Source organism: Muntiacus reevesi, chromosome 2, assembly GCF_963930625.1.
Source record: "Muntiacus reevesi chromosome 2, mMunRee1.1, whole genome shotgun sequence".
Lineage (NCBI taxonomy): Eukaryota > Metazoa > Chordata > Mammalia > Artiodactyla > Cervidae > Muntiacus > Muntiacus reevesi.
Genome location: NC_089250.1, coordinates 219,739,834 through 219,763,652, shown reverse-complemented (window position 1 = coordinate 219,763,652; position 23,819 = coordinate 219,739,834). Strand labels below are relative to the sequence as shown.

Genomic DNA, 23,819 nt, shown 5'->3' with positions numbered 1-23,819 from the left:
TGGAGCCTCTTTCATCTGAGTGAGTGGTGAAGGGTCTGTCTGCACAGACCTATTTTGAAAATGAAGCTTTTATTCTCTTACACTGAAGATGCAGCAGGCCCTGGCCTTGGAAACAGATCAGTTTAGAAGGAGACAGTCTTTCCCAGCGGTGTGACGCCTAGAAGCAGGCCGCACTTCAGCCGGGGGTTAGTACGTAAGCCAGAAGGAGCCGTTCTGGTTTGGGCCGGCATGCAGATGGGGCCCAGGTCGTGCTAGTGTTGGTGATGAAAAGGTACCAGAGGCAGGATGCTTACTGCTGGAGTCATGGGATAAAGATGTCCTGGCGTGGCTGATGTTCTCCTGCCCAGACAGAATGCAGACTCACCTAAAATGTCCATTCTAATTACAACCATGAACTTGCCCCAGTGGGAAAACAAAAGACAAAATGCTTGTACTTTAAATAAGGAGACTGGTTGCTTAGGGGTATTTTATGTAAGTAGTTATAAACTATGACAATAGGAAGTGAAAATGTTTTAAAAAAAAAAATAAACACCAACACCCAGGGCGGATGAGGTTGTTACACACACACACACACACACACACACACACACACACACACACACCCCAACAACCACCCAGAAATGTGTACCTTCTGCTGGCTGTAACCCTTCCACATTGCACATGGAAGTAAGCAGCAAAAGCCAAACAAGAGCTGTTAGACCCATGAGTTTCAGGGGTGCCTGTGAATGGCTGGGGAGGACAGTCAACAGAAGGAAGGGAAGAACTGTATGAAGACAGATGCTAGTTGCACCATTAGTTCTAACAGCAAAAACTAGAAATAGCCTGAATGTCCCAGAGCTAGGGGTTCCCAGTGATGCCCCCCCACCCAGCAAGATGACAGAGGAGGACTCCATTAAAATAACTGACGATAGAGAAAGAAAGTGATTTGGGGGGAGATAAAACAAGGGTGTGAAACCAAATACAGTGAAGCTTTGAAAAGTAATAAACAGAACTGAAAAATCTCTGTTCGGATAGTGGTATCTAACTGAGCATCTCATCAAGTAGAATTCAGTGAAGTTTTTTTCAGTCATCATGTGGATAAGATTTTGTGTATTGTTTATTATTCTAAAATGAATTCAAACTAGTTTGGATATGTGGAGAGGCACAAAAAGTTACCAGGGTAAATATTGCTATTTTTTCCTTAGAATTACTTTTAAAAGGTTTTTTTTTTTTTGTTTTTAGTTTTATTGGAATATAGTTGATTTACAATGTTGTATTAGTTTCAGGTGTAGAACAAAGTGAATCAGTTGCACATATACATACATCCACTCTATTTCAGATTCTTTTCCAATGTAGGTCATTACAGAGTTATTGAGTACAGTTCCTTGTGCTCTATGCCAGGACCTGGTCAGTTATCTGTTTACATGTAGCAGTATGGATGTCAGTCCCAACCTCTTCATCTGTCCTCTGCTTCTGCTTCCCTTTGGTAACCATGAATTTCCATAAATTTGGTTTCAAGGATCAGAAAAAAGTTCATTTGTATAATGCTGCTATTTTAGACTCTTTTTTAAAAATGTAAATTTCTTTGGGGATGTATATATGTATGTCTATGTCTAGAGCTGATTCACTATGCCGTACAGCAGAAAGTAACACTATGCTGCCAAGCAACTGTACTTCAGTCAACGTTGACGTAGAAAGTGAACCTCTCAACGTGGTGCCTGCTGGGGCCCCGAACGTGCAGTCACTTTGCGAGCCGGGCTTTGAGGCCCAGCGCTGACCTTAATGAAAGCAGTCAGGCCCTCTTCATGGAGGTTCAAAACAAAACCACCCGTCACCCCATTTTAAAGAGCAAAACCACAAGCCACACTTCAGTCACTGCCGTGGCTGCTTGTTTCTTGTTTCCTATTGATCAACGGCAGAAAGCCATCCCTGCGTGAGCCATGCACGTGGACGCCGGAGGCCTCTGGGTGTCAAGACACAGGGAGAGGGAGCAGCTTGTTGGAGAAGCCGGTGGGTAACGGCTCCCTCTCGCTGGCCTGGGTGGAGGCCGTGGCCCTGGTGCCATGATGCAAGACCCTGGCCACTGAGTCCCCCGGAGTCCACACCCGGGGAGGGAAGCCGGGCACAGACCTGCTCAGAGTTAGAGCAGGAGAGGAGGTCTGCGGGGCTGGGCCAGGGCTGCCAGGTGAAGGGCACAGACAGAACGGCAGGGTTTGCCCCCGACGCGGGGCACCACGAGGAGAACCAGGCCCCGGCCCGGACAGGAGGTCAGCCTTGCTTTGTGAATCAGTCCCCCCGGATCCATTCATTCATGGACGAGTACGGGGGTCTGCAGGCACCCTGCACTGGAAGGAGCAGGGGCTTGCAGACCATCGTCCTGGACCCGCAGGCTGACTCTGCTCCTGTGGTCCCCAGCCGGGGGGCTGCAGGCAGGTCGCTCTGTCAGTCTCATCATCAGAGCACAAAGAAAGAGGGTGGCCGTGACTTTGGCAGGTTTTCTGCTATTACCATGCAAGGCTCCCTACTGTTGGGTTCACACCCTTCTTTTATCTCCTCCTCCCCCTCAGTTATCCTCTTTCTCTGTTTTCAGTTATTTTAGTGAGTCTTGCGAGGGTGGGGGGCCACAGAGTGACAACTGGCACATAACCAATAGTATCTGCAAATAGCAGTAGTGAGTAGTGCAATAGCAGTAGTGTGGAAGACTAGGTTTATATTACACATATGTATACACACATGTATGTGTACATATACTAATATATACATATGTATTACATACATGTGTGTTACACATACATATAACACAAATACATGTGTTTCTGTGTGTATGTGTGTGTGATGTGTCTATATATACGCACCATGACAGATGGTGAACAATAATCCTGGGCTTACGTAAGCAAAAAAACCAGAAAGGAGTGAGGCTTTTGCTGAACACTTGCTCACCTGTCCAGGAAGTGCCCCATAGCATCAGCCAAGGAGGGGAGACGTGTCTGGCAGGAACAATGACCCACGGGGACTGGCACCGTCTGACCCCGTGGACTCAGGGCATGAGGGCAGAGAGGAGGCCTGCTTTTGTTCTGGGCAGGGTCTCTGGGGATCAAGCAACCTGGAGAACTTCTGGTCAAGTTGATGATGGACTTGGGTGCTGTGAACACTCCTACAGACCCAGGATCTAGACATTTTATGGCCCTAACTGTGGTGGGGGTGTCACCCTAAACTTTGAATTTCCGTAATGTGGTGCTTGGTGTATGTCTGTTGGGTGCATGACTTTATGAAGACTTGGTCTGGGTGACTTGGCTTTTCATTGAAGTAGAGTTAATTTACAGTGTTGTTAGTTTCTAGTGTATAGCAAGGTGATTCAGGTATATATATGCTTTTCTACTCTAGTTTATTACAAAATATTGAATATAGTCCTTGTGTTATACAGTAGGTAGGACCTTGTTGTCTATTTAAACATGGTAGTGTGTATCTGCTAATCCCAGACTCCTAATTTCTCTCTCCCAGCACCTCTTCCTACCCTTTTGTAACCACATGTTTGCTTTCTGTGAGTCTGTTTTATAAATAAGTTTGTCTGTCTCATATTTTAGATTCTACCTGTAAGTGATGTGATGTTTGGTGTTTGTCCGACTGACTTCACTTAGGAGGATAATCTCTAGGTCCATCCACGGTGCAGCAAATGGCCTTCTTTCATTCCTCTTTTATGGCTGAGCAGTATTCTTTTCTCATCTTCACCCACTCCTCTATGGATGGACATTTAAATGGCTTCCATGTCTTGATTATTCTGGCTTGTGCTGCTGTGAATGTAGGGGTGCATGTATCTTGTGAAATTCTGGTTCTGTCTGGCTGTACGCCCAGGAGTGGGCTTGCTGGATCGTAAGGCGGCTCTGGTTTTAGCTTTTTAAGGACCCTCCATGCTGTTCCCCACAGGGGCTGGGCTGGTTTACATCCCCACCAGCGGTGTCGATGGGTTTAGGGAGCTCTCAGTTGAGGGGGATGCTCGCCTCCTCTGGTCAAGGTCCCTCAAGGATCCTGTTAAGGGGGAATATAGCTAGACGGGAGGATGTAGCCAGGCTGTGGACCCTTGGAAAGCAGTGGTGTCTGAGTGAACACAGAGCCAGAGGCCCAAGACGGATAATGTCGGGATGGAGACTAGTGGCGCGCGCCCCCTGCCCCTGCTTTCCTGGTGTGTGAGCAGAAGCACTGTCTCTACTTGGCCGAAGCGGCCTTTCCTACATCCCTGCGGGAAAGGCCCAGAAGCCCAGGTGTGAGATGCAGGACCAGGGGCAAAGGGCCCCAAACTACCCCCATCCTCATCAGGAGACACTGCCTACTCACCGGGAGCCCGGGCATCACGCGGGGAACACACCGTGGCGGACTGAGATGACCCACCATGCGTAATAACAAAACTTCTAAAGGTGAAATTTAACAACAGTCATTTTTCTCTTTCTTTCTCTCTTCAGCAGAAAATATGATGCTGGCATGCTGATTGCGTGAGACAACTCGGCCCGCAGACAGCCACAAAGCACAAAAACAAAGCAAGCTCAGAGAAGACACAAGAATGGTGTTTTCCTGGCGTCTACAAGAAGCGCTTTATTTTTTCCTCTAGATTGCTTTTCTAAAAAACAAAAAAACAAAACAGAAAACTGAAACAAACATGTAAAGGAACAAGACAAACTTCAGGTGATAATATTCAAGCATGTTCTTTTATTAAGCATGGGATGGAAGGGACAAGAGGACGCGGAAGCAGGACGCTGAACAGACAGGCGGGGGGCCGTGCACCTCTGTGACGGGGTCACTTCCTGAAACTATGCGGGAAGGGTGAAGGGATGAAAAGGATGGAAGGATGAAAAGGATGAAGGCTTTTTATCCCCCAGCCCCCAAAAATCTAGGGTACCCTTAGGGGTGCAAGACTCCCTTTCCTGGCTGTCATGGTGTCTGGGGGGTGATCGCTACGATCTGCTTGTCATGATCTTGAAGAACCTTTTGTGCCGCTCTGGCAGTGGACCGGTACTCTGCGACACGCTCACTGTCCGCGCCACCCGTTTCAAAGTGTCCCCTCCGCCTCGGCTGGAACAAGGGCCAGAGGGGCCTCTCTCCAGGACGCAGACTGGGTCAGGATGGAACAGTGATCTCGCGGAGGAGTGCGTGAAGGATAAACACTGGCTCTTTCTTCCCCAGACAGGAGACAGCCCCCTCCTGGCTACCGTGTGGCCGTGGGCGTGTGGCTGGGGTGGTGGCCGGTAGGATGGGATGGGGGGCTCCGGGGACCCTGAGTGGTGAGAACTGCACGTGCTTCTGCGGTGGGATGGAGAACCTCCCTACCCGTGAAGCTTCACCGTCACACGGCCCATCGCCAGGGCAGCAGAGGGACCCAGGTTGCCCCCCAGCCCCGGACAAGAGGTACCGCCCCTTCTCCCCACAACGCCCTGCTCCCCAGGGGTACCTAACGCCACATGCTCTGTCGCACTGGTGCTTACGTCCTGGGCCTCTGGTGGGTCTGGGTTGGGAAGGCTGCGGGGTGAGAGGTGGGGGGGGGAGGTCCAGCAGGGTGGGCATTGGGCTGATGGCCGTCTAGGCGGGTGGGCCACCGGGCGCCCCCTGGAGCAGTCGCTCGCTGAGTGCCCACAGGGCCCGCGCCGTGTCTTCGCTCTGGGCTTCAGCCGATGGCAGGCAGCGGCAGCAGCTGTTGAAGTACATCCCTCCCAGGCCCTCCAGCTCTGGGGCGACAGCGCAGTACACCGTGGTGGCGGCTCCCTGTTGCTGCAGGGCAGAGAGGAGAGACGAGAACGGTGCATGAGAAAAGTCAGGTGGCGGGGGCTGTCCTTCACCGGGAGCGCCCTCCCCACCCGCTGCGGAGGCCCCTGGAGCTCAGCAGGGGCCCCGAACCCAGAGATATGGCGGGGCGGTCCTGGGAAAGCGCGTCATGAACTCCGCCCGGAGCGACTTTTCACAGCTCACTCGGGAAAAGGCTTTGAACACAACACGCCTTCCAGTCTGTTGCATCACGTGCCTCTGCTGACCACGCGAGCAAGACGGGATCCTTTCCAACCGGCAGGAACAAATCCATCCAACCTCCTGACTGCAACGCATGATGTCATGAGACACTGAGATGTTTTTACGAGACTTCTGTCTGAACTAAACCCACTGCTCTCACCGCGGGCCAGTGGGTAGTAGAAAGCCAAGCAGGACCGGGGCCACGTGTGTCCTTGTTCTTTGCCCTCGGTGCTGCGAGGGGAGGGCTTTGGGAGGTGGTGTGAAAACGTGTGAGGCATGCACATATACACGTGTTCCCCACTGTACATACGTGCCTCTTGCAGACACGAGACAGAAATCAGTGAGTTGATCGGGATCCTGGAGCCCTTTTTATAAATGTCACATCCTGCCCGTACCTGCAGGGGGATAGCGGCTCGAGGGTTCACGTCCTCCCAGCCCACTTCTAAACGCACGTCGTAATGAGTGCTATTGATCACTTCCGACTAACCTTTTGAGTAACAGCAGGCGCTGTGGCTAGGGATGTGTGCGCCGACGGGGCCCCATATCACCCGAGCTGACAGGATACTGTCAGGGATGCTGGGAGGAGGGCAAGAAATCACTTTGCTTTGCGAGCCATAATTAAAAATAATAGGCTGGTGCTCGTAAGGAGACACGGTCGGCACGGCTCTAATTTAAAACCAATACAGTTTATCTGGCATCTTCTGATTATTTATGTGCATCACAGCCCTTGCTGCATCAACTAATTATCAGGTGATAGAGGGGTGGGGGGGGCAGAGGAGAATCAGAGAAAGATAACGGGCGATAGGGTCACCGTTAGGAAAACACTGAAACCCTATTGAGGGGGGCTGAAGCACGTTCCCTCCCCACCTGAAAGCTGACCCTCTCCTGCCTCTTGGAGTTCACACTGGGCCCCAGCAGAGTGCTGGGGGGAGAACGTCCCCACACACGCCTTGGTTTGTGTGTCTATGGTTATACCCATAATCCCCAGGAGCCCAGGGCATTCTGAGAAGCGAGGTCTTGGGGTGTTTACCATTTGAGGAAAGTACTGTGAAACAGACTTGGGGTTTGTTCTGAAGAGGACAGTACTTACTGAATTTGTCTGAAAACCAAATAGGCAAATACACTCAAGTGACATGCTTGTTGGGGACGTGGGTGGTGTGGCGTTGGAATGAGATGGAGGTGAGAGTTCTGACCCTGGGGCTGTCCACTGCACTGGACAAGACCCACGGGTCCAACGTTTGAACCCCTGGCGTGACCTGAACCAAGCAGGAACTGGTTAGTCCATTCCCCAACCCCCTCACCCAGGCCCGCTCCCCAGCCAGCCAGCTGAGTGCTGGGATTCAGCTACTTTTAAGATTGATTTTGTGTGGCCCCAGTCTAATGAACGCAAGTCCGCATCACCCTGCTTCCCTTTCACTGAGCTGTTACTCCTAGTAACCCTTAGCTTAGCATCTGGCATGTTTATCTAACCAAGTTCAAGTGGCTCGTCCGAGTTCCCTGCACCCCATGTGGGGCAAAAGGCAGCGGGGTGCCTGCTAGAGATGGATGGGAGACTTGAGGGGCTCATCTGGCCCGCCCAAGCCAATACCACCTGGGCCTTGATTCTTGGCATGCTGCTGGCAGGTGGAGGTGGTGCTCTGGGGAATTTTCTGGACATCTGTCAGGTTTCTGCTGTACTCTGCAACTCCCAAACCCACCCAAGAGGGACCAGGGGGTTTGTCATGAGTTCTCAAGTGGCGAGAGAGTCTGCTCACCCCAAGATCCAGGCTCCCCACCCCACCCCGGAGTGGCTATAATATCAGCATTCATACATACAACAAACTGGCCTTTCACAGGCTCCACCAGCCCTGACAAAGGATCAAAGGTGCCCACTTGGGAAGGCAACAGACGGAATTCTTCCAAACCCAATGCAATCTTGTGCTACTCTGACCTTCTAAAATGCTATCGTGTTGCACTCTCGCGTTGTTGGAATGGTATTTTTGCAGAGAAATTCGGCACTCAGATGGATTCAGAATCGAGCTGATGAGGGAGCTGGGGGCACACGCATTTCCCCCCATGGTATCTGAAAGCAATTGAAGCTAGCCTCATTTCATGTAAACCTCCACTTGGCTACCATGGCGAAAACCATAAATTTTAGAAATGCCCAATCTTTCATCAAGGAGTGGGTGGCTTCGAGGCCTTTGCCACTTGGCTCAGGGTGACACACAACTTAGATCTCATCACCGCTGGTGCCGGTTCTGTGTGAGACGCCAGTACCACAGGGCACCTGAAAGCAGAGACCAGCTTCTCCCCTCTGAAGACCAACCATGCATGCCTGGCAAAGACCGGACGGTGAAGGGGTGACCTCAACGGCAGCATCCGGGGCCCATCTTTATACGGTCAGAGGCGATGACGCTTTCAACAAGTGCTAATTGCTGCCTCATCGGTCGTCTGGCCTGCCTATGCTCCAGAGAGAGACGGGAGCCACATTAGGAAATCGCATTAGTGAATGAGCTGGTGTGGTTGCTACAAGAGAAAACATTTTTAAACCGATGGAAGAAAAATTTTTAAAGAGTACTTTCATCACCGTCAGATGACTTTCATGCCACTTTGTGTATGGGAGTGGGGGGCATCACCACATAATTCAGAGAAGATGAAAGCGCCCCATAAAGGAGACGATGTTAACAACTCTGTTATGAAATATCTGAGGCTGTGCCTTGCTGCCTGTCACCACTGCTTGCTGATCCACTGTGATAAGATAATAGCAGTGTCTTGACATACAAACGCGGGCTGGGGCGGGGGACTCCTCTCGGTGATTTTACCAACAGTTTACAGGGAGTCTGAGGACGGGGGTGCAGCAGGTCTGTCCTGCACCAGGCGTGGAGAGGCAGGGTGTGGATCGCCATGGGGGGGGTGGGCGTGGGGTGGGGGCTGAGGATTTCTGGGAAGCCGGGAGAGTCTTTAATCATGCCTGAATGCCATTTCTGATTCAGTCAAACATTTGCAAGCTGCCAGAGGAGCACGCCGTCATCCATCTCTATAGTGTATGTAAAAATCACCTGGGATTCTTGTTTGGGATTTTTAAGAGTATCTGGGTAATAAGGGTTCATCATTCTCTTTCAGAAATCAGTTGTCAGCTGAGCGGCACCGTCTCCAGCTACAGAAAGGTGGGATTTAGACAGCTGTTTGCTATTTGTTTATTGTTGGGGCCTTGAGATCTAAACTATCCATCCTCCCCAAGCCCTTTGTTGGGATGAATCTGTTGAAGTAGCCGCTTTTCATCCACAGTTATTTGACAACCACTAGCCATCAGTTCGCAGCTGTCAGCATGGAATACAGAGGAATATTGACTCTTTGAAAGAGAAAGTTATGGGAGTTTCAGATCGACAATCCAGGCTTAAAGAAAACCCACCCCCATAGTACTATTTGTGATGCATCGATAGGTTCTCTAATATAGCTCACGTTTTGATAAGGACACGTTACAGCATTATGTTTAGTTTTCAGGTTTCTCTAGTTTTAAAATGCATGCTTCTTAAAAAAAAATAGATTCCTGCCTTAAAACAGATTTAACTCTGAGACGTAAAAAAGTAGACACACAGTCACGGGGTGTCTGTGTGGTCAGTGGTTTTGAGAGCAGGCAGCGGTCCTACAGCCGCTCTCTCAGGACTGAGGCGGGACCAGGGACCCATGGCGGGGAAGGAGTGGCCCTTCTGGGCAGGCGGTGAGGAGGCGCTGGGTTCCCGGGACAGAGGACCTTGCCAGCGCTGCAGGAAGAGGAGACAGGTGCCTCTCTGAATCCCCAAAGCTTCTCCCCGTTGCTCATCTGCGGTCTGTAGGCACAGCAAACACTTCCCCAGTGCAGACGCGGCCCGCGCTCCAGTGAGTACGGCAGAGTGCTTCCCCATGCAGCCTTGGTGGACACGGGGCCATGGACACAGTGGTCGCGGGTGGGACGCCCCGTCTCCCAGTGGTTGCTTTGTCATTCGGTCACGTCCGACTCTTTGAGACCCCACGGACTGCAGCCCGCCAGGCTCCTCTGTCCATGGGATTTCCCAGGCCAGAATACTGGAGTGGGGTGCCATTTCCTTCTCCAGGGGATCTTCCCGACCCAGGGATGGAACCTGCATCTCCTCCACTGCAGGGGGGTTCTCTGCCGCCTGAGCCACAGGGAACGCGGTGTTTCAGATGCATCTCCTGAGACCGTGGGGCTGGGAACACAGCGATTCCTCAAACAATACCATTTGGCTGTGGACAGAAACCACAGCAAGTGGCTCCAAAGGTTATGTGTGCCCTACTCGCCATCTGAGAACTGTCTTCTAAGCTGACAGATGAACCACGTGTTTCCAGAGACACCCAGCATGCAGGGCAGTGGGGCTCCCCGCCCGGGGGGACCACGACCAACACAGGGCCCTCGGGCTTGGGTGTGGGGCCTGTGTTCACCAGGAACAGACCTGCTTCCTCCAGGACGATGAGAGGCCGGAGAAGATGGAGATCGTGACTCGCCAGGATTCTCGGCCTCCACCCGGGTGAGCTTTCCCAGCATGTGGTTGCAGACGGGATTGTTTGAGCGGTGCGGATGGGGGCACCGACCGTGAGCCCGCAGCTCCCCCGGCGCTGGGCAGGGAGCTCTGTGAGGGGCATGATGCTCCAGCCCCTGCCAGCGGACGGTCGTCATCCCGCCTCAGAGAAGCCCACTTCGTACCCGAGCTCACACGCCACTCTTCCGGGGCTGCACCAGCCAACCCCAGGAACCCAAAGCAGCCGCGACACGAAGCCACCTTCCTGTGCCCCCGTCTGCACACCGCGCACCCCGCGTCTCCCGGGCGGCGGAGTCGCCTCAGGGCCACCTCCCTTCCTCCCGGCCAGGCCCGGCTGGCCCCCGTTGCGGCCCCGACGTGGCCCAAGAGGAAACATGTTCACAGGCTGTCGGGCGCTCAGCCGGGAAGCATGAGGAAATTTTCCTGCTGTTGATTTAGGCAGGCCACTAAATTGAAATTATATCCATTTGGATTAACAATACTGAAGAGTCAGCGCCACCTCAGAAGAGCCAAAAGCCAATGACCCCTAACAAAGCCATCACCTGATTTAAAGTGCCACCTCCACACGCCAGACTGGACCAGTCAGGAATCCACTGCCCCTGAACGACACGGACATTTCCCAAAGTGTGAGTGGAACCACAAGACCAGGGAAACCCAAGCAATCTCCAGGGTGTGAATTCACAGATGTGCAATGGGTGTGGCCGTTCATCCCTACAAATGCCTAACCAGGGACGGTGTCCACACAGTGCACGCTGAGACACGTGCAAACACCTCCTGCAGGTGTCAAAGGGGAGCTTCCTTCACAGCCCTCAGGAGGCTTGCCGACGCACAGGCTGACCTCAGGATAGCTTACACAGGGAAATCCAAACTCAAGTTCTGGGACAGAAAAAGTGAGACGGGGCAGAAAAGCAGACGCTTGTCTTCACTGTGCAGGCTGGAAACATCGGTGCGAGTGCCGGGGAATCCCCAGGATCACGTTCAGTCAGCCTGACAGAAGAGAAGGCGCACCTACCGAAGTGTGTAGGGGCGTTCGCCTCTCGCCAAGAAGAGGGTCATGAGGGGGAGGACCTCAGGCCCCCTCCCAGTCGCCGTCTCTCCCATCCTTCCCTGGGGGGCATGGGGCGCAGGCTGGGGGAGCTCCGGGAGGTGCTCTGGAGGAGTGCGAAGCCATGGGTCGTGCCCACCATCACCACCAACGCGACTGGTCCTGGCACAGGACACAGCCCAGGGAGCAGATGCCCGTCCCAGGGAGATGTCTGGGGGGCACACGGGGGACAGCGTACGCTCACAGGCCTCTGCTGAGACAGAAGTCCGATGACTTGGAAGCTTTCCCGGTTGCAGTGCAGGAACCCCAAATCCTCGTCAGGCTACAAAGATCACGTGGTCTCCTTGACAAGAGTCACGCATCTCTAGCAAGGTCATCGAGGAGGTTGAAGACCAGGGAAGAATGAGTTGGGAAGTTAGGAGAACAGTTGCTACGATGCTCTGAGAAATCTGTGGAAGCAAGCCCAGGGACCAGTGGGTTCAGGATGGAAGGCTAGGAAGACTGTGAAGGCAGGAGAACAAATGACTTCCTGAGCCTAAGTTAGGGGAGGCAGAGGCAGCCACTTTAAGCCATTCGCAGAGGCCCGGGGCCCCATCTGTTCTGGAAAGCGAGGCTCCAGAGGACTTTCTGCTGGCCTCAGCAGCAGTGCTGCAGGGCGGAGTGACCTGGGGAGGTTTACAGGGCTCTGTTTTCTAATGGGATGACCTTTGCTGAACTTGCCTTGACATCGAGGCCCTTTGCATACCTGTGTTCCAGGATCCTTGCACAAAGTGTGGCATGGGTTCCATGACTGACAGACGGCTGGTCTGGAGAGACTGGAGGTGGATACTTAGAGTGGTTTCCTTTTTCTGACACCTGCTGGTATTGAGCGGGAGGTCGTCCGGAGCGGGGAAGGAAAAAGGAACGACTGAGCACAGTCCAGGCGGGCGACCTTACTCACGCCTGTTCTACCAGTGGTGTCAAAGATGCTCTAGAACTGATTGGGCTGGAGAGACGGTCCCATTAAACATGGGGGAGGATGCTCTCACCTCTGTTCCATCTTCCTTACATCCACGGGAGCCTTCCCTGGGCCTTCCCTGCTGGTGCCACCTGGGGTGCACACACTGCTTTTCAAACAGGGGGTGGGGGGTGGTTCTCTGGTCGGGATGAGAAACTGCACTCGGGCACCCATTCTTCCACAGGTTACTCTGAAACAGATCTTGGGATGCTACCACCAAACAAGGATCGTTCTCCTGCCTGGGACGAATCCGATGGCCCATCCCTGAAATTTTCCAACCCAGCCACCTGGACAGGACTGAAGGACTGCTGAGTGTTTACAGACAGCTCAGAGAAGATATTTAGCCTGTGTTAATTTGTAACATTTTACATTTTTACTTCTTTAACCCATATTCTAGCTAGCTCTGTATACTGTACATAAATGTATGCCTCTGTATTTGCCATGTATGCTGAAATAAACCTTTGAAATTATTGCTAGGCAGAATGAGTGGGTTCAATTCTAACCTAAGGCTGCAGAGTATGGGTGAAGCAGGCCTCTCCCCACTCCCCTTCGCCCGCACAGAATCACACTGAATGGACCTGCCATGGTTTTTTAGAAAACCGAGAGCCGACCATTCCCGAGAGCAGACAAACCCTGAAAAAGCGATCTGTTGCTGTTGCAAGGCTGACGCCGAGGATGCAGAGAGAGTCTCTGACGCGGTGCTGACAAGGCATGCGGTGGGCGGATAAAAGCCACAGGGTCGTCTCTGGCGGGCCCGCTGTGGTTAGAGATGAACTGACTCTTCACTCTCCCAGAGACGAATTACAGGAACGGAGCCTGCAATAATCCCACCCCAGGGCCTGCCTCCCTGCCCTGTTCCAGCCACACCCTCTCAAGCCAAGCGCGTCTGTGTCTTTCCATAGGGGGCTTTCCCTGTTGGCTCACTTCTCAGGCGCAGAGACGCGGGCCTTGTTAATATTTCACTGGGAACATACGACGGACAGCGTCCCATCTATAGTACTTCCATAATTAATGGTGAGTGCCCAGACGGACCTCGTCACAGCGGTCGATGGGGAGATGAGAAGCAGTAGGTACTTCATCCACCAGCAGTGTGTCGCTAGTTGGGGGGACATGATCGCGTAGGCTGGGCCTTTAATTGCCAGGGTAAAGCATTCTGCCTGGGTGTTAGGGAACATTTTAAAGCACTTGATGCAAAAAGACTAGAAACAACACACACACACTTACCTTGATTATGCAACACCTTAGCATAGAAAGTTACAAAGGTGTGTCTTTTTTTGTTTTTTAAATTGCATTCTATCATGCAAATATTCTCTAAATATGCATGTGCTGACTACTCATCGACTGTATTTTAGGAAATACAATTAGGCCGCCTTTCTCCTCTCCTGTGTAGACTGTAAATACCTGTAGATCCTTCTCTTGTTTCCCTATGTAAATATATGTAAATACTAACAAGTTTTGCATGCTGATATTCTAGGCAATTTCAGGTACTTTTATAATCTGAAGGCATGTACTTGAACTGGTTTGTTAAAAAGAAAAACAACCAACACCTCTCTCAAACTGTTGAAAGCTGAACAGAAATTAAAGATTTCTTCCTAGACTGCTGTGGCTTCTTTTGTTTGCCTTCCTATCCCCCAGCGCCTCCCAGACAGGCCCCCTCACCTGCTGCCGGCAAAGGGGTGCCTGGGCAGCCACCGGGCCAGGACAGGGGCTCAGCCGTCTGTCCTGAGTGTTTACACACTCGGTCCTTTGGTTTTCGAGAGCAGTGGTCCTCAATGTTTTTGGCCCCAGGGACTGGTTTTGTGGAAGACAATTCTTCCACAGGGGGGTGGTGGCTTGGGGAGGATTCAAGCGCATGACTTATCATGCACTTTTATTCATTATTACGTCAGCTCCACCTCAGGCATTAGATCCTGGAGGGTGGGGACCCCTGTTCTAAAGGACTTCTAGAATCTTAAGATTGGTGTCTTTGGGTTTTTCTATCAAAAGAAAAGGGAGTGTGTGCGTGTGTGCTAAGTCACTTCCATCGTGTCTGACTCTTTGCAACCCCATGGATTGCAGCCCCGCCAGGCTCCTCTGTCCATGGGATTCTCCAGGCAAGAATACTGGAGATGGAGATGGAGAATACGGCCATGCTCTCCTCCAGGGGATCTTCCCGACCCAGGGATCAAACCCATGTCTTTGGATTTTTCTATCAAAAGAATAGGGAGTAAAAACAATAGATTTATACCTACTGTTCCCCTAAAGGTACCAAGGCCAGAGCTAGAGGCTTTAGAGTCCCAGGACCCTAAGAAAGAACCCTGTTGTTCCCATTTCAAAGATGCAGAACCTGAGTCACAGCAAGAGTAGCATGTGCCTAAGGCGCAGCAGAGCCTGGCATGCTACAGTCCGTGAGGTCACAGTCAGACACGACTGAGCCACCCAACGACGCCGGCAAAAGTGACCACCTGCTAGATGCCCCCAAAGCCCAAGTCTGTGCTGTTTACCAATAGTCAGCAAATACCGTTTTTCTGCAAAGGGTGACAGAACTATTCTGGCCCAGTAGGCCCTATGGGTTCTATCACAACTACTCAGACCTGCCATTGCTGTTGGGCAGACAGCTGTGCACAACACACACCGCAGCAAACGCAGCTGCGTGCCGGGAAAACCTGATCTGCAAACAGCTCCATGCCCCACGCTCAGCTGCTCTCCCACAGACCGCTGCCCCTTCCCCCTGGCGGACAACCTTGTGTCTGGTGGAGAAAGCACGTGATGAACTGGAAGTTCTCCGTCTCTCACCTGCACACGGCGACACTGGGTATGGAAGCCACAGAACGCTGGGGAGACAGCAAAAACGAAGACACTCGAGCTTCCAAGTCACACCGTCTTCCACAGACAAGTCTCAGCGCCAGGTTTCAATGCAGCTACCCTTCCTGTCCATACGTGGGGACGAGGGGAAGGTATGGAAGGCTAAGGAAGAGAGAGAGAAGCCAGCGACACTCGGGTCTCCACTGAGGAAGCAGGCCATCACCTCGGGTGTCTACAGAAACCAAGCCGCACATAAGCTTCCTAATGGCTGGAAAACTGCGCTCACACTGAAGGTGATTTTCCCCACGTATGATGCTTCCGGGTAAATGCACTGACAGTTTCTTTGGGGACCTTTTTTTTTTTTTTTGAAGTTTCCAAACTTCATTCGATGGCACCAGGAACTCGCGGGGGCCCTTGAGAATGCTGCAAAGCTGGGGCTTCAGCACGTGGAGCCGGGCCTGGTGTCCTGTATGAACCCATCTCCCCGGACAAGTGGGTGAGGCCAGTCCTTGCCGCCCACAGGGTCCCCTTTAAAAGGCCCCTGCACTCCCCTGGGAGAGAGCCTTTCTGACCCTGCTGGACGCGGGTCAGTGTCATCCCTTCAGTCGTGGAGGGGACAGAGTGAGGGGCGGGTGGAGGGGCGATCAGGGTGTCTCTGCAGGTGGGGGGTGGTGTGGGGTGATGGGGAGAGCCCAGGAGCTGAAGCCCGAGTCACAGGAATTCAAATTCCAGCTCTGCCAGCGGTAGCTCTGCGACAGGACACAGCCCCAGTCTCCCCACCTATGAAACGGGCGGCCTAACAGCCCCTTCTCGCTTCTCAGGAGGGTCACTGATGACGTCTGGGGGTTCCCTGAGAGCGCTACAGCACTAGTTCACCCTCGGCCACAAGTCTGTCTGTTAAAAATCTGGAGGAGGAAGCACCCGGGTCAAAATAACTCCTCCGTCCTCCATATGAGGGACCTGAAAGCAGGCTGGGGGCACTTTCTACCTTCTGAGCAAGAAATTCAAGAGGCAGTCACTGTCTCACCAAGTTTCACTCAGCACCTCTGGGTACCAGCCTAGCCATGGATTCCAAGGCTCCTCAGCCTCCCCACCCCCAGCCCAGATCACGGTAGCCAGAACCGAGTTCACATCCTTGAAGGTGAGGCACTGACATTTTAACGACAGCCACACTCACATGCTAAGTGCCGCGAAATCCCAGATCCCGCCCCTGCCCTGGGCCTGCGCACGGATCTATCTAAGCCGCCACCTGTCCCCGTGCAGTGGTCCCTAGGAAAAGGGACGGATGGGACGAGAGAGCAGGTGCAGGGTTTTCTAAGTGCAGTATCCCTTAAAAAGCTAAAACTAGAATTACCACAGGATCCAGCAATCCCACTCCTGGGCACATATCCAGAGAAAACCGTCATTTGAAAAGATCCATGCACGCCAATGTTCCAAGCAGCAAGATTCACAACAGTCAAGACACGGACGCAACCTAAATGCCCATCGACAGATGAATGGGTGAAAAGGACGTGGTGCATATATGCAATGGAAATATTATTCAGACAGAAAAAAGAATGAAATAATGCCGTCTGCAGCAGCATGGATACAACTAGACATCATCATACTAAGCGCAGTAAGTCAGAGAAAGCCGAATACTGTGTGATATCATTTATACGTGGAATCAAATAAATGATGCAAGTGTATCTACTGACAAAGCAGAAACAGCCTCACAGATTTCAAAAACAAACTTACCAAACGGGGGAGGTGGGGAATACATTAGGAGTTTGGGATTAATGGATACACACTTCTACAGACAAAACAGATAATCAACACAGACCCCTGTACAGCATGGGAACTCTGCTTGATATTCTGTGGCAACCTACACGGGAGAAGAACAGGAAGAAGAGTATCTATATACATGTAACTGAATCATCCAGTTGTATACCTGCAACTAGCACAACACTATAAATCAACTAGACTCCAACATAAAACAAAAAAATCAAATTTTAAAACGTGCAGCACACATGTAGAATAATAGGTGTTGGGTAGATTGATGGGTGCCACATTATTGTTTCAAATTTTCTATCTGAAAACTTTTATAATGAAATGTTGGAAAAAGACATGGATTCCTTGCTAGGGAGTATTAGCCCCATTTCACAGAGGAGAAGACTGAGGCACAGACGTGGTGTGGACTGTCTTGAACTCCTCCGCCTGGGAAGTGGTGACATCCTCTTTGAAATCATGCCTGGCCAGCCCCAGTGCTGTTTCTGTGGTGGGCACATACGCATCTCTGTTAATCAAGCTCCTCAGGTCAACTAACCCCGCCTCTCCTATTCCACTGGTTGAATTTTTGCCGCAAAGCATGAAAACTGGTTTTCTCACACTCTTCCCACCATGCAGGCAGTCCTTAGGGCCTCCAACTCAGAGTCCAGAAATCAATCAGCTCAGGAGCAAAACTGACCCATGTATGAGTGGATGTAAATTTCTCTCTGTTCATCTGGTGGCTACTTCATCTGGCTTCTGATTCTAATGCTGCCCCTGAAGGCAGAGGGTCATTCTCACTGAAAACACGCCATCAAGTTCAGAAACACTGGTGCCTGCCAGCACGCTGAGTGTGTCTATGAACCCAGAATGCAGAGAGGGAAGGGGAGATAACACCCGGGCAGACACGCACAGTGAGGGGCAACCAGCTGCCTGTTGTCGGGTGCAGAACAGATGCTGTCAGCAGCAAGAGGCCAGGGCTGCTGGCGCCCGGACCACCAGACACGGCCGGACGGGAACCCTGACCCATCCTCCAGCTCACATGCTCCCTTCCGGCCACGGCAAACTCCACGTTCCCAATTTCAGAAACTGAAAGACAGTGTCAGCCCAGTCCTAATGGTTCTGGCAGGGAGCCGAGCAGCCCATCCCTCTCTGTTTCCTAAACTCAGGAGTAAACTTTCTTCCTGGGCAGAAATTCTCCTCCGAGCCGCCCCCCGCCCCCTTCCTTCCCCTTCGAGCCCCACGAGAGATGGCCCGTGCACCATCTTCGTTTTCACTTTGCCGCTGGAAACGCACATGTCCCCTTCAGAGTCTCCCCTTCAGCCACTGTCCACGCAGGTACAGCCACCTTCCAGCCCTTTCATCGCTTCCCTTCCAGACCCACCCTGAGAGCATCATGTGAGTCTGAGACGGATCGGCTGCCTTCAGGAGGGTTAGCCCACCCCCCATTGTGATGGCCTACGACGATGACAAAGCAGTGATGACCACAGAAATGGCTGCGGGTTACCCAGAGCCTGTTCTGAGCCAGGGACCTATTCATCCTTCTGATTCTCAACCTGGCCAGGCAGGCATTGGCTTGGCCAAAGAGTTCGTCCATAAGATTCGATGGAAACATCCAAGCAAACATTTGGGCCAATGCAGTGTTACTGTCAAGGTTGAGGGAGGTGAGGGAACTCCCTGCCAGGCCAGGGCCGGGATCCTGGCTGAGTCCATCTTGGTTCGTTTGTGGCGGACACCCGCTCTGGTCCCATGCCCCGGCCCCGGCAGGGCCTCCTGGGATCACGAGGAAACTAGCTCTGCCAGGCTGCAGATCCCCTCCCTGCGGGGCCCCGTCCATGGGCCTCAGGGGCCCTTCTTCCTTCTCACTGGCTCTGCGTCTTGATCCACTGACCCCCAGCTGCGGGCCCAGCGTCCTTGAGTCTGAGGGCGTCACAGCCACCATGTGTGGCTTTGGACGCCACCCCAAAAGGGCTCTGATGCCCTCCCCTGTACCGTCCCACTGCTGCAAACTGGTTCTCTTGCAAGGGAGGTCTGGAGGCTGGCAGGGTCCGGGTTTACGGTTGGGCATCAGTGGGCTGTCTGGCCGCGTCCACCAGGGCGGGCTCACGACCAGTCACCTGCAGTTACGGTCTCCTGGCCTCGCAGCTCAGAGAAGTGCTGAACTCAGGATGGCCTGACAGGACCCATCCTGAGGACGGGTGGGTCAGCAGCTACCAAGCCAAGCATCAGTGGGTGCACAGCCAACTGTGCCGCTGGCTGTCCAGTCGTTGAGGTGACTGAAAACTCTGTCCTCTATGGTCTGTGCCCTCTGGATCCCTAATCAACTGACTGTACAAGGCGGTCCCCCAAGGAAGAGGACCCCAACCTCCAGGATCTAACACCTGATGGTCGGAGGCAGAGCTGACGTGATAGCGATAGAGACAAAGTGCACAGTAAGTGTGATGTGCTTGCATCGCCCCCACTCCGCTCCCAGGTCCGTGGAAAAACTGTCTTCCATGAAACCAGTCCTTGGAACCAAAAAGGCTGGGGTTCGCGGCCTTAAGGTACGAATCCCAAACGGGGCATGGATGCGTTCCATGGCACCTTCTGGGTGCCAGGTTTCTGCTGAATTCTTGCTGGAGCCTTGTGGAGGTATCGTTGTCCCTTCATTTACAGGAAGACTGAGGCTTGCACAAATAAAATGAGGGAGGAACAGGTGAATTCTAGCTGTGATGAGCACCCCTCAAGCTAAGGGATGCTCGTGCCCCCCCCAGGGAGGGGCCACATTTTGCATCCACCCTCCCCAATTACAGGCAGGACCCTGAACCCCGAAGAGGCAAAGGTCAAAGGGCAAGTGGCAGAGTCAGGAGCTGAGCGCAGTCCCTTGGGCTCCGGACCCCCTCTGTCAGCACTGGCACCTGCATGGGTGGGGATGCGTTCATAGTCCAAGGGCAGCAGCAATATTAGTGAACATCTGTCGGTCAGGAGTTTGCACAATCGTAAGAGCAGGTCTTTCCACAACAAGACGTGGCAAGTGCTAAGTGCAGCGCCGGGATCCAAACCCAGACCTGCCTGACTCCGGGCTTCGTGGTTTCCCAGGCTCACTGGGAACCGTGCGGCCTATGAGTTCAGCATCCTCGAAAATAGCTCATTAGTTGTCTCAGAGCCTTTGTGCAATGAGTGGAATCCACATATGATGACAAATACACCTGCCCACCCCCAAGACATCTCTCACTTAGGGACACAGGATCTGAGCCCCTGCAGGGCTACAGCAGGGAGTAACAGGGTATGGGAAGAGGGGCTGGAGACTGGGTAAGTGGCATACCAGGGAGAAGAGAACCCCACTCGCAGATATCCAGACAAAACTCGAATCCAAAACGACACATGCACCCCAATGTTCACAGCAGCAGTATTTACAATAGCCAAATCAAGGGAGCAACCTAAATGTCTATCAATGGCGGAATGCATAAAGAAGATGCGGTGTGTAATATATACATATATATATATGTAGATACACACGTATACATATAATGGGATACTATTTATCCACAAAAAAGCATAAACTTCTGACATCTGCAGCAACATGGACAGACCAAGAGATTATCATACCAAGTCAGTCAGAAAGAGAAAGACAAATATCACAAGGCATCACTTACATGTGGAATCTAAAATATGACACAAACGAACCCATCTACAAAACCAAAACAGAGTCGCAGAGAGAACAGACTGGTGGCTCCCAAGGAGGAGGGGCTGGAGGAGGGCCGGGGTGGGAGGCTGGGGTCAGCAGGGGTGTGCGGCTACACACAGGACGGATGGCCCAGAAGGCCCTGCAGGGAACTATACTCAGCGTCTTACGAAAAGTCATAATGGAAGAGAAGGTGCATGCATGTGTGACTCGACCCCTGGGCTGCAGAGCAGAAATGAACGCAGGCCTGGGAAACAGCTACCCCTCGACGACAGAGGACAAGGGGGAGGGCATGGAGACCGGTAGGCGGGGCCCCAGGGGGAAGAGGGCACAGGACCCCTCGCGGCCGTGGGCGTCTCAGGGCAGCGAGCTACCTTCCAGGTGTTGGTGGAAGCTGGGCTCAGGCAGACTCGGAGCTGACTCCCCTGGTCGGACATCACCGCCTCTGGTTATCCCAAACACAGAGTCAGGCCACGCGTCCCCAAGCGGCAGGCCCCCGGGTCCAGTGTGGCCCCCGACGGGAGACCACGCAGAGGAGAGGATGCTGTGTGCTCACACCGCATGCCTCTAACTGGAGCCAAACCTCCAGACTGCTTTTGGTTGCGCCACTTCCCCAGAGAGACACAGGAATGGGTCCCTGCCGATTACCCTGCCTGAGAAGGCCCCGTCCTGGAACGTAGCAGTCACTGTCCCCACGTTCACGGAGAATCTTTTGGGCAAAGACAGCTTTACCACCCGAACCAATCTTCCCCCTGTGGGAGGAACAGCACTTTCAAATAAGAATCGGAAACCAGTGACGGAAGGAAAGGAGGAAGTGGGGTCTGCTTTCCCTCCTCGGCTGGAACCCATGATGCAGGCGTATCAAGGATCTCAGGGGAACCCTGCCGTCTGGTTTTGCTCGAGGGGTCCGAGGACCACCACCTGGATGGGCTCCCCAGAGCACTGCCCCGCTCGTGCAGATGTGACCCGCGCCCCCTTTCTCTTCTCCCCGCCCTCTGCCCTGCACCCCGCTGCTGTGGAGAGGGAGAAGGCGGTCAGCCACGACCCTGCTGCAGATACTCTGGTGCGTGGCCCAGGGGCCCAACCGAGCCTGGGGTCACCCACTCCCCAGCCACTGGGCTGCCGCGTGCTGACGGCGGAACCCCCTTCTCAGGACACACCTTTGGCTAGACGGAGCGGCTCCACCTGCGGACGTGCCCCCTCCACGAGGCAGCCTTTGTCCCAACTCGGGACACCTCTGAAGGTCACCCTGCTTCAGTCCCTGCAGCCCGGCTGGACTGTCTGCTCCCCCATTGCAGCTCAGCCCTCCCCTGGACCCCGTCCTGCTGGCCACGCCCCCCCCCCACGGGGGCAGACCCCCAGAGCACAGCCCCCCGAGCCTCAAGGGGTCTGCCTCCCGGGGCACCCAGACCACGGGAGACAACAGCTGGGAGACGTGGAGAGACACAATGAACCACTCGGGGCCCGCGTCCTCACCCGCAAACCTGAGTTACTGGAACACAGACGGCGTCGTGTCAGGGTAGCCAAGTCAGATTGCAGACGCATTGTATTTGTACGGGGCTGGCCTGTCACAGCAGGCAGACCAAGGAGCCGCCGCCACTGTGATCCCACTCACCCTTCAGCCTGGGGGCACGGCCCGGTCCATGGAGCACAGGCTCTGGGGGCGTCTGTGTGATCCCACTCACCCTTCAGCATGGGGGGTACCGCATGGTCCAAAGAGCACAGGTTCTGGGGGGCATCTGTGCAGGCATTTTCATCTGCCCTCCCTCCAGAAACGTGATGAAGTCTTTAGTGAAGGGGGAGGGTTTAAGTGAGGGAAGGAGGGAACTGGCAGGTGGGGGGTCCCACACTGGCATCTGGGCGGCGACCACGCCAGCCCCACGAAGTTCGAGGGCACTCCTCTGCGCGCCCCTGGTGCTGCCTCTCCCCCCTCACTCCCGTCCTGAGTCCTGCTCCCTAGCTGGGTGTGGGCTGTGGGCTCCGGTCTCTCTGGCGGGGTCCCTGCCACCCAGCCCCGTGCCTGGCACGCACTCGGCAGCTAAGTGTCTCTAAAGACCCGCGTGGGTGTCTGAGTGAGCATCCTTTGCTGGGCAGGGGAGACATAAACCAACCCGAGTCAGTGGCTACATAAGCACAAACTATTTCCTTTCCGAATTGTTGTTCCTATGCTTTCGACACCACGGTTCTCTGCACGTGACGGCTCACGGGAGGACCACGTTTATATTTTGCTTACTACTTGCCAGATGCTGACCTCAGCTTGCTTCTGTCTCAACACACACATAGCCCGGCTCACAAGCCCTCATGTTTAGTCCTCAGATAAACCCTGTGAAATACATTTGTCATCAGGTCCCCTTGTTTACAGGAAAACTGAAGGACAGAGAGCTTAAGAAACTTGCTCAGGGCTACACAATTAGGACATGACGGAGCTGGGATTCGAACCCAGGCCCGGGGACTCCCGGGGCCATGTGGGCACAGGCGGCCAGGGGCTAAGAGGATGCTTGTGCAGGTCCTAGGGCGCCTTCTCTCGGCTCTGAACTGGCTCTCAGGATGCAGACTCTGCAGGCTTCCTCCTGGGGCCCTGGGCCGCAGGCAGTTGGGAAGGAAGGGGAAATGGGCTCCCCAGGGCTGCCTGGGGAGCCTTGTCTCTCCACAGCTGGAGCTCCAGAACCTGACCTCAGGACAGGAGGAGACGGGGGTCTCCCTGCAGCCCCGGGTGCGTGGCGTCGCCTCCCGCCCCGAGAAGCAGCAGTGCCGCAGGGCCACTCTTCCTCAGTGGAGCACGTGGCACGTGGAGCTCACCAGGGCTGGGTCCTGGGCCAGCGGGCTCTTCTGGGACGGGACTGTGCCTGCAGGGATCAGGGTGAGCGGCGGAGCAGGTGCGAAGGTGAGCTCAGGTCAAGACACGGAGTAGCTAACCCACGCTCCAGCTCCCCGCGCCCCCAGAGCTCTCAGACCAGCCTCCCCAGCACTAAGTCACGCCCACCCCCCTTCACAGGGGCGCCGCGGGCGGGCGAGAGATGTGCGGGAAGGCCAGCGCCTGGCTGTGACCTCCGCTCTATCCAACGCCAGAGCCTGTGTTTTTTATTTCCTTAATTTTTT

The 23,819-nt window shown here is 53.7% G+C and overlaps 2 protein-coding genes across 3 annotated transcripts in view; one reads left to right on the top strand and one right to left on the bottom strand.

Annotated features, from left to right (window-relative positions):
• MAF (MAF bZIP transcription factor) overlaps positions 1-4,452 on the top strand; it is a 347,890-nt gene extending 343,438 nt beyond the window's left edge. Inside the window, exon 3 of the mRNA XM_065925076.1 lies at positions 4,437-4,452. The gene's annotated coding sequence lies outside the window, so the exon portion shown is untranslated. The remainder of the gene's footprint in view (positions 1-4,436) is intronic.
• A 208-nt stretch (positions 4,453-4,660) lies between these two features.
• Positions 4,661-23,819, bottom strand: part of WWOX (WW domain containing oxidoreductase) — an 883,821-nt gene continuing 864,662 nt past the window's right edge. For both annotated transcript variants that reach the window (XM_065925072.1, XM_065925067.1), the window contains one exon: positions 4,661-5,736. In XM_065925072.1, the coding sequence (XP_065781144.1) occupies positions 5,548-5,736 (189 nt within the window). In that variant the 3' untranslated portion in view covers positions 4,661-5,547. The remainder of the gene's footprint in view (positions 5,737-23,819) is intronic.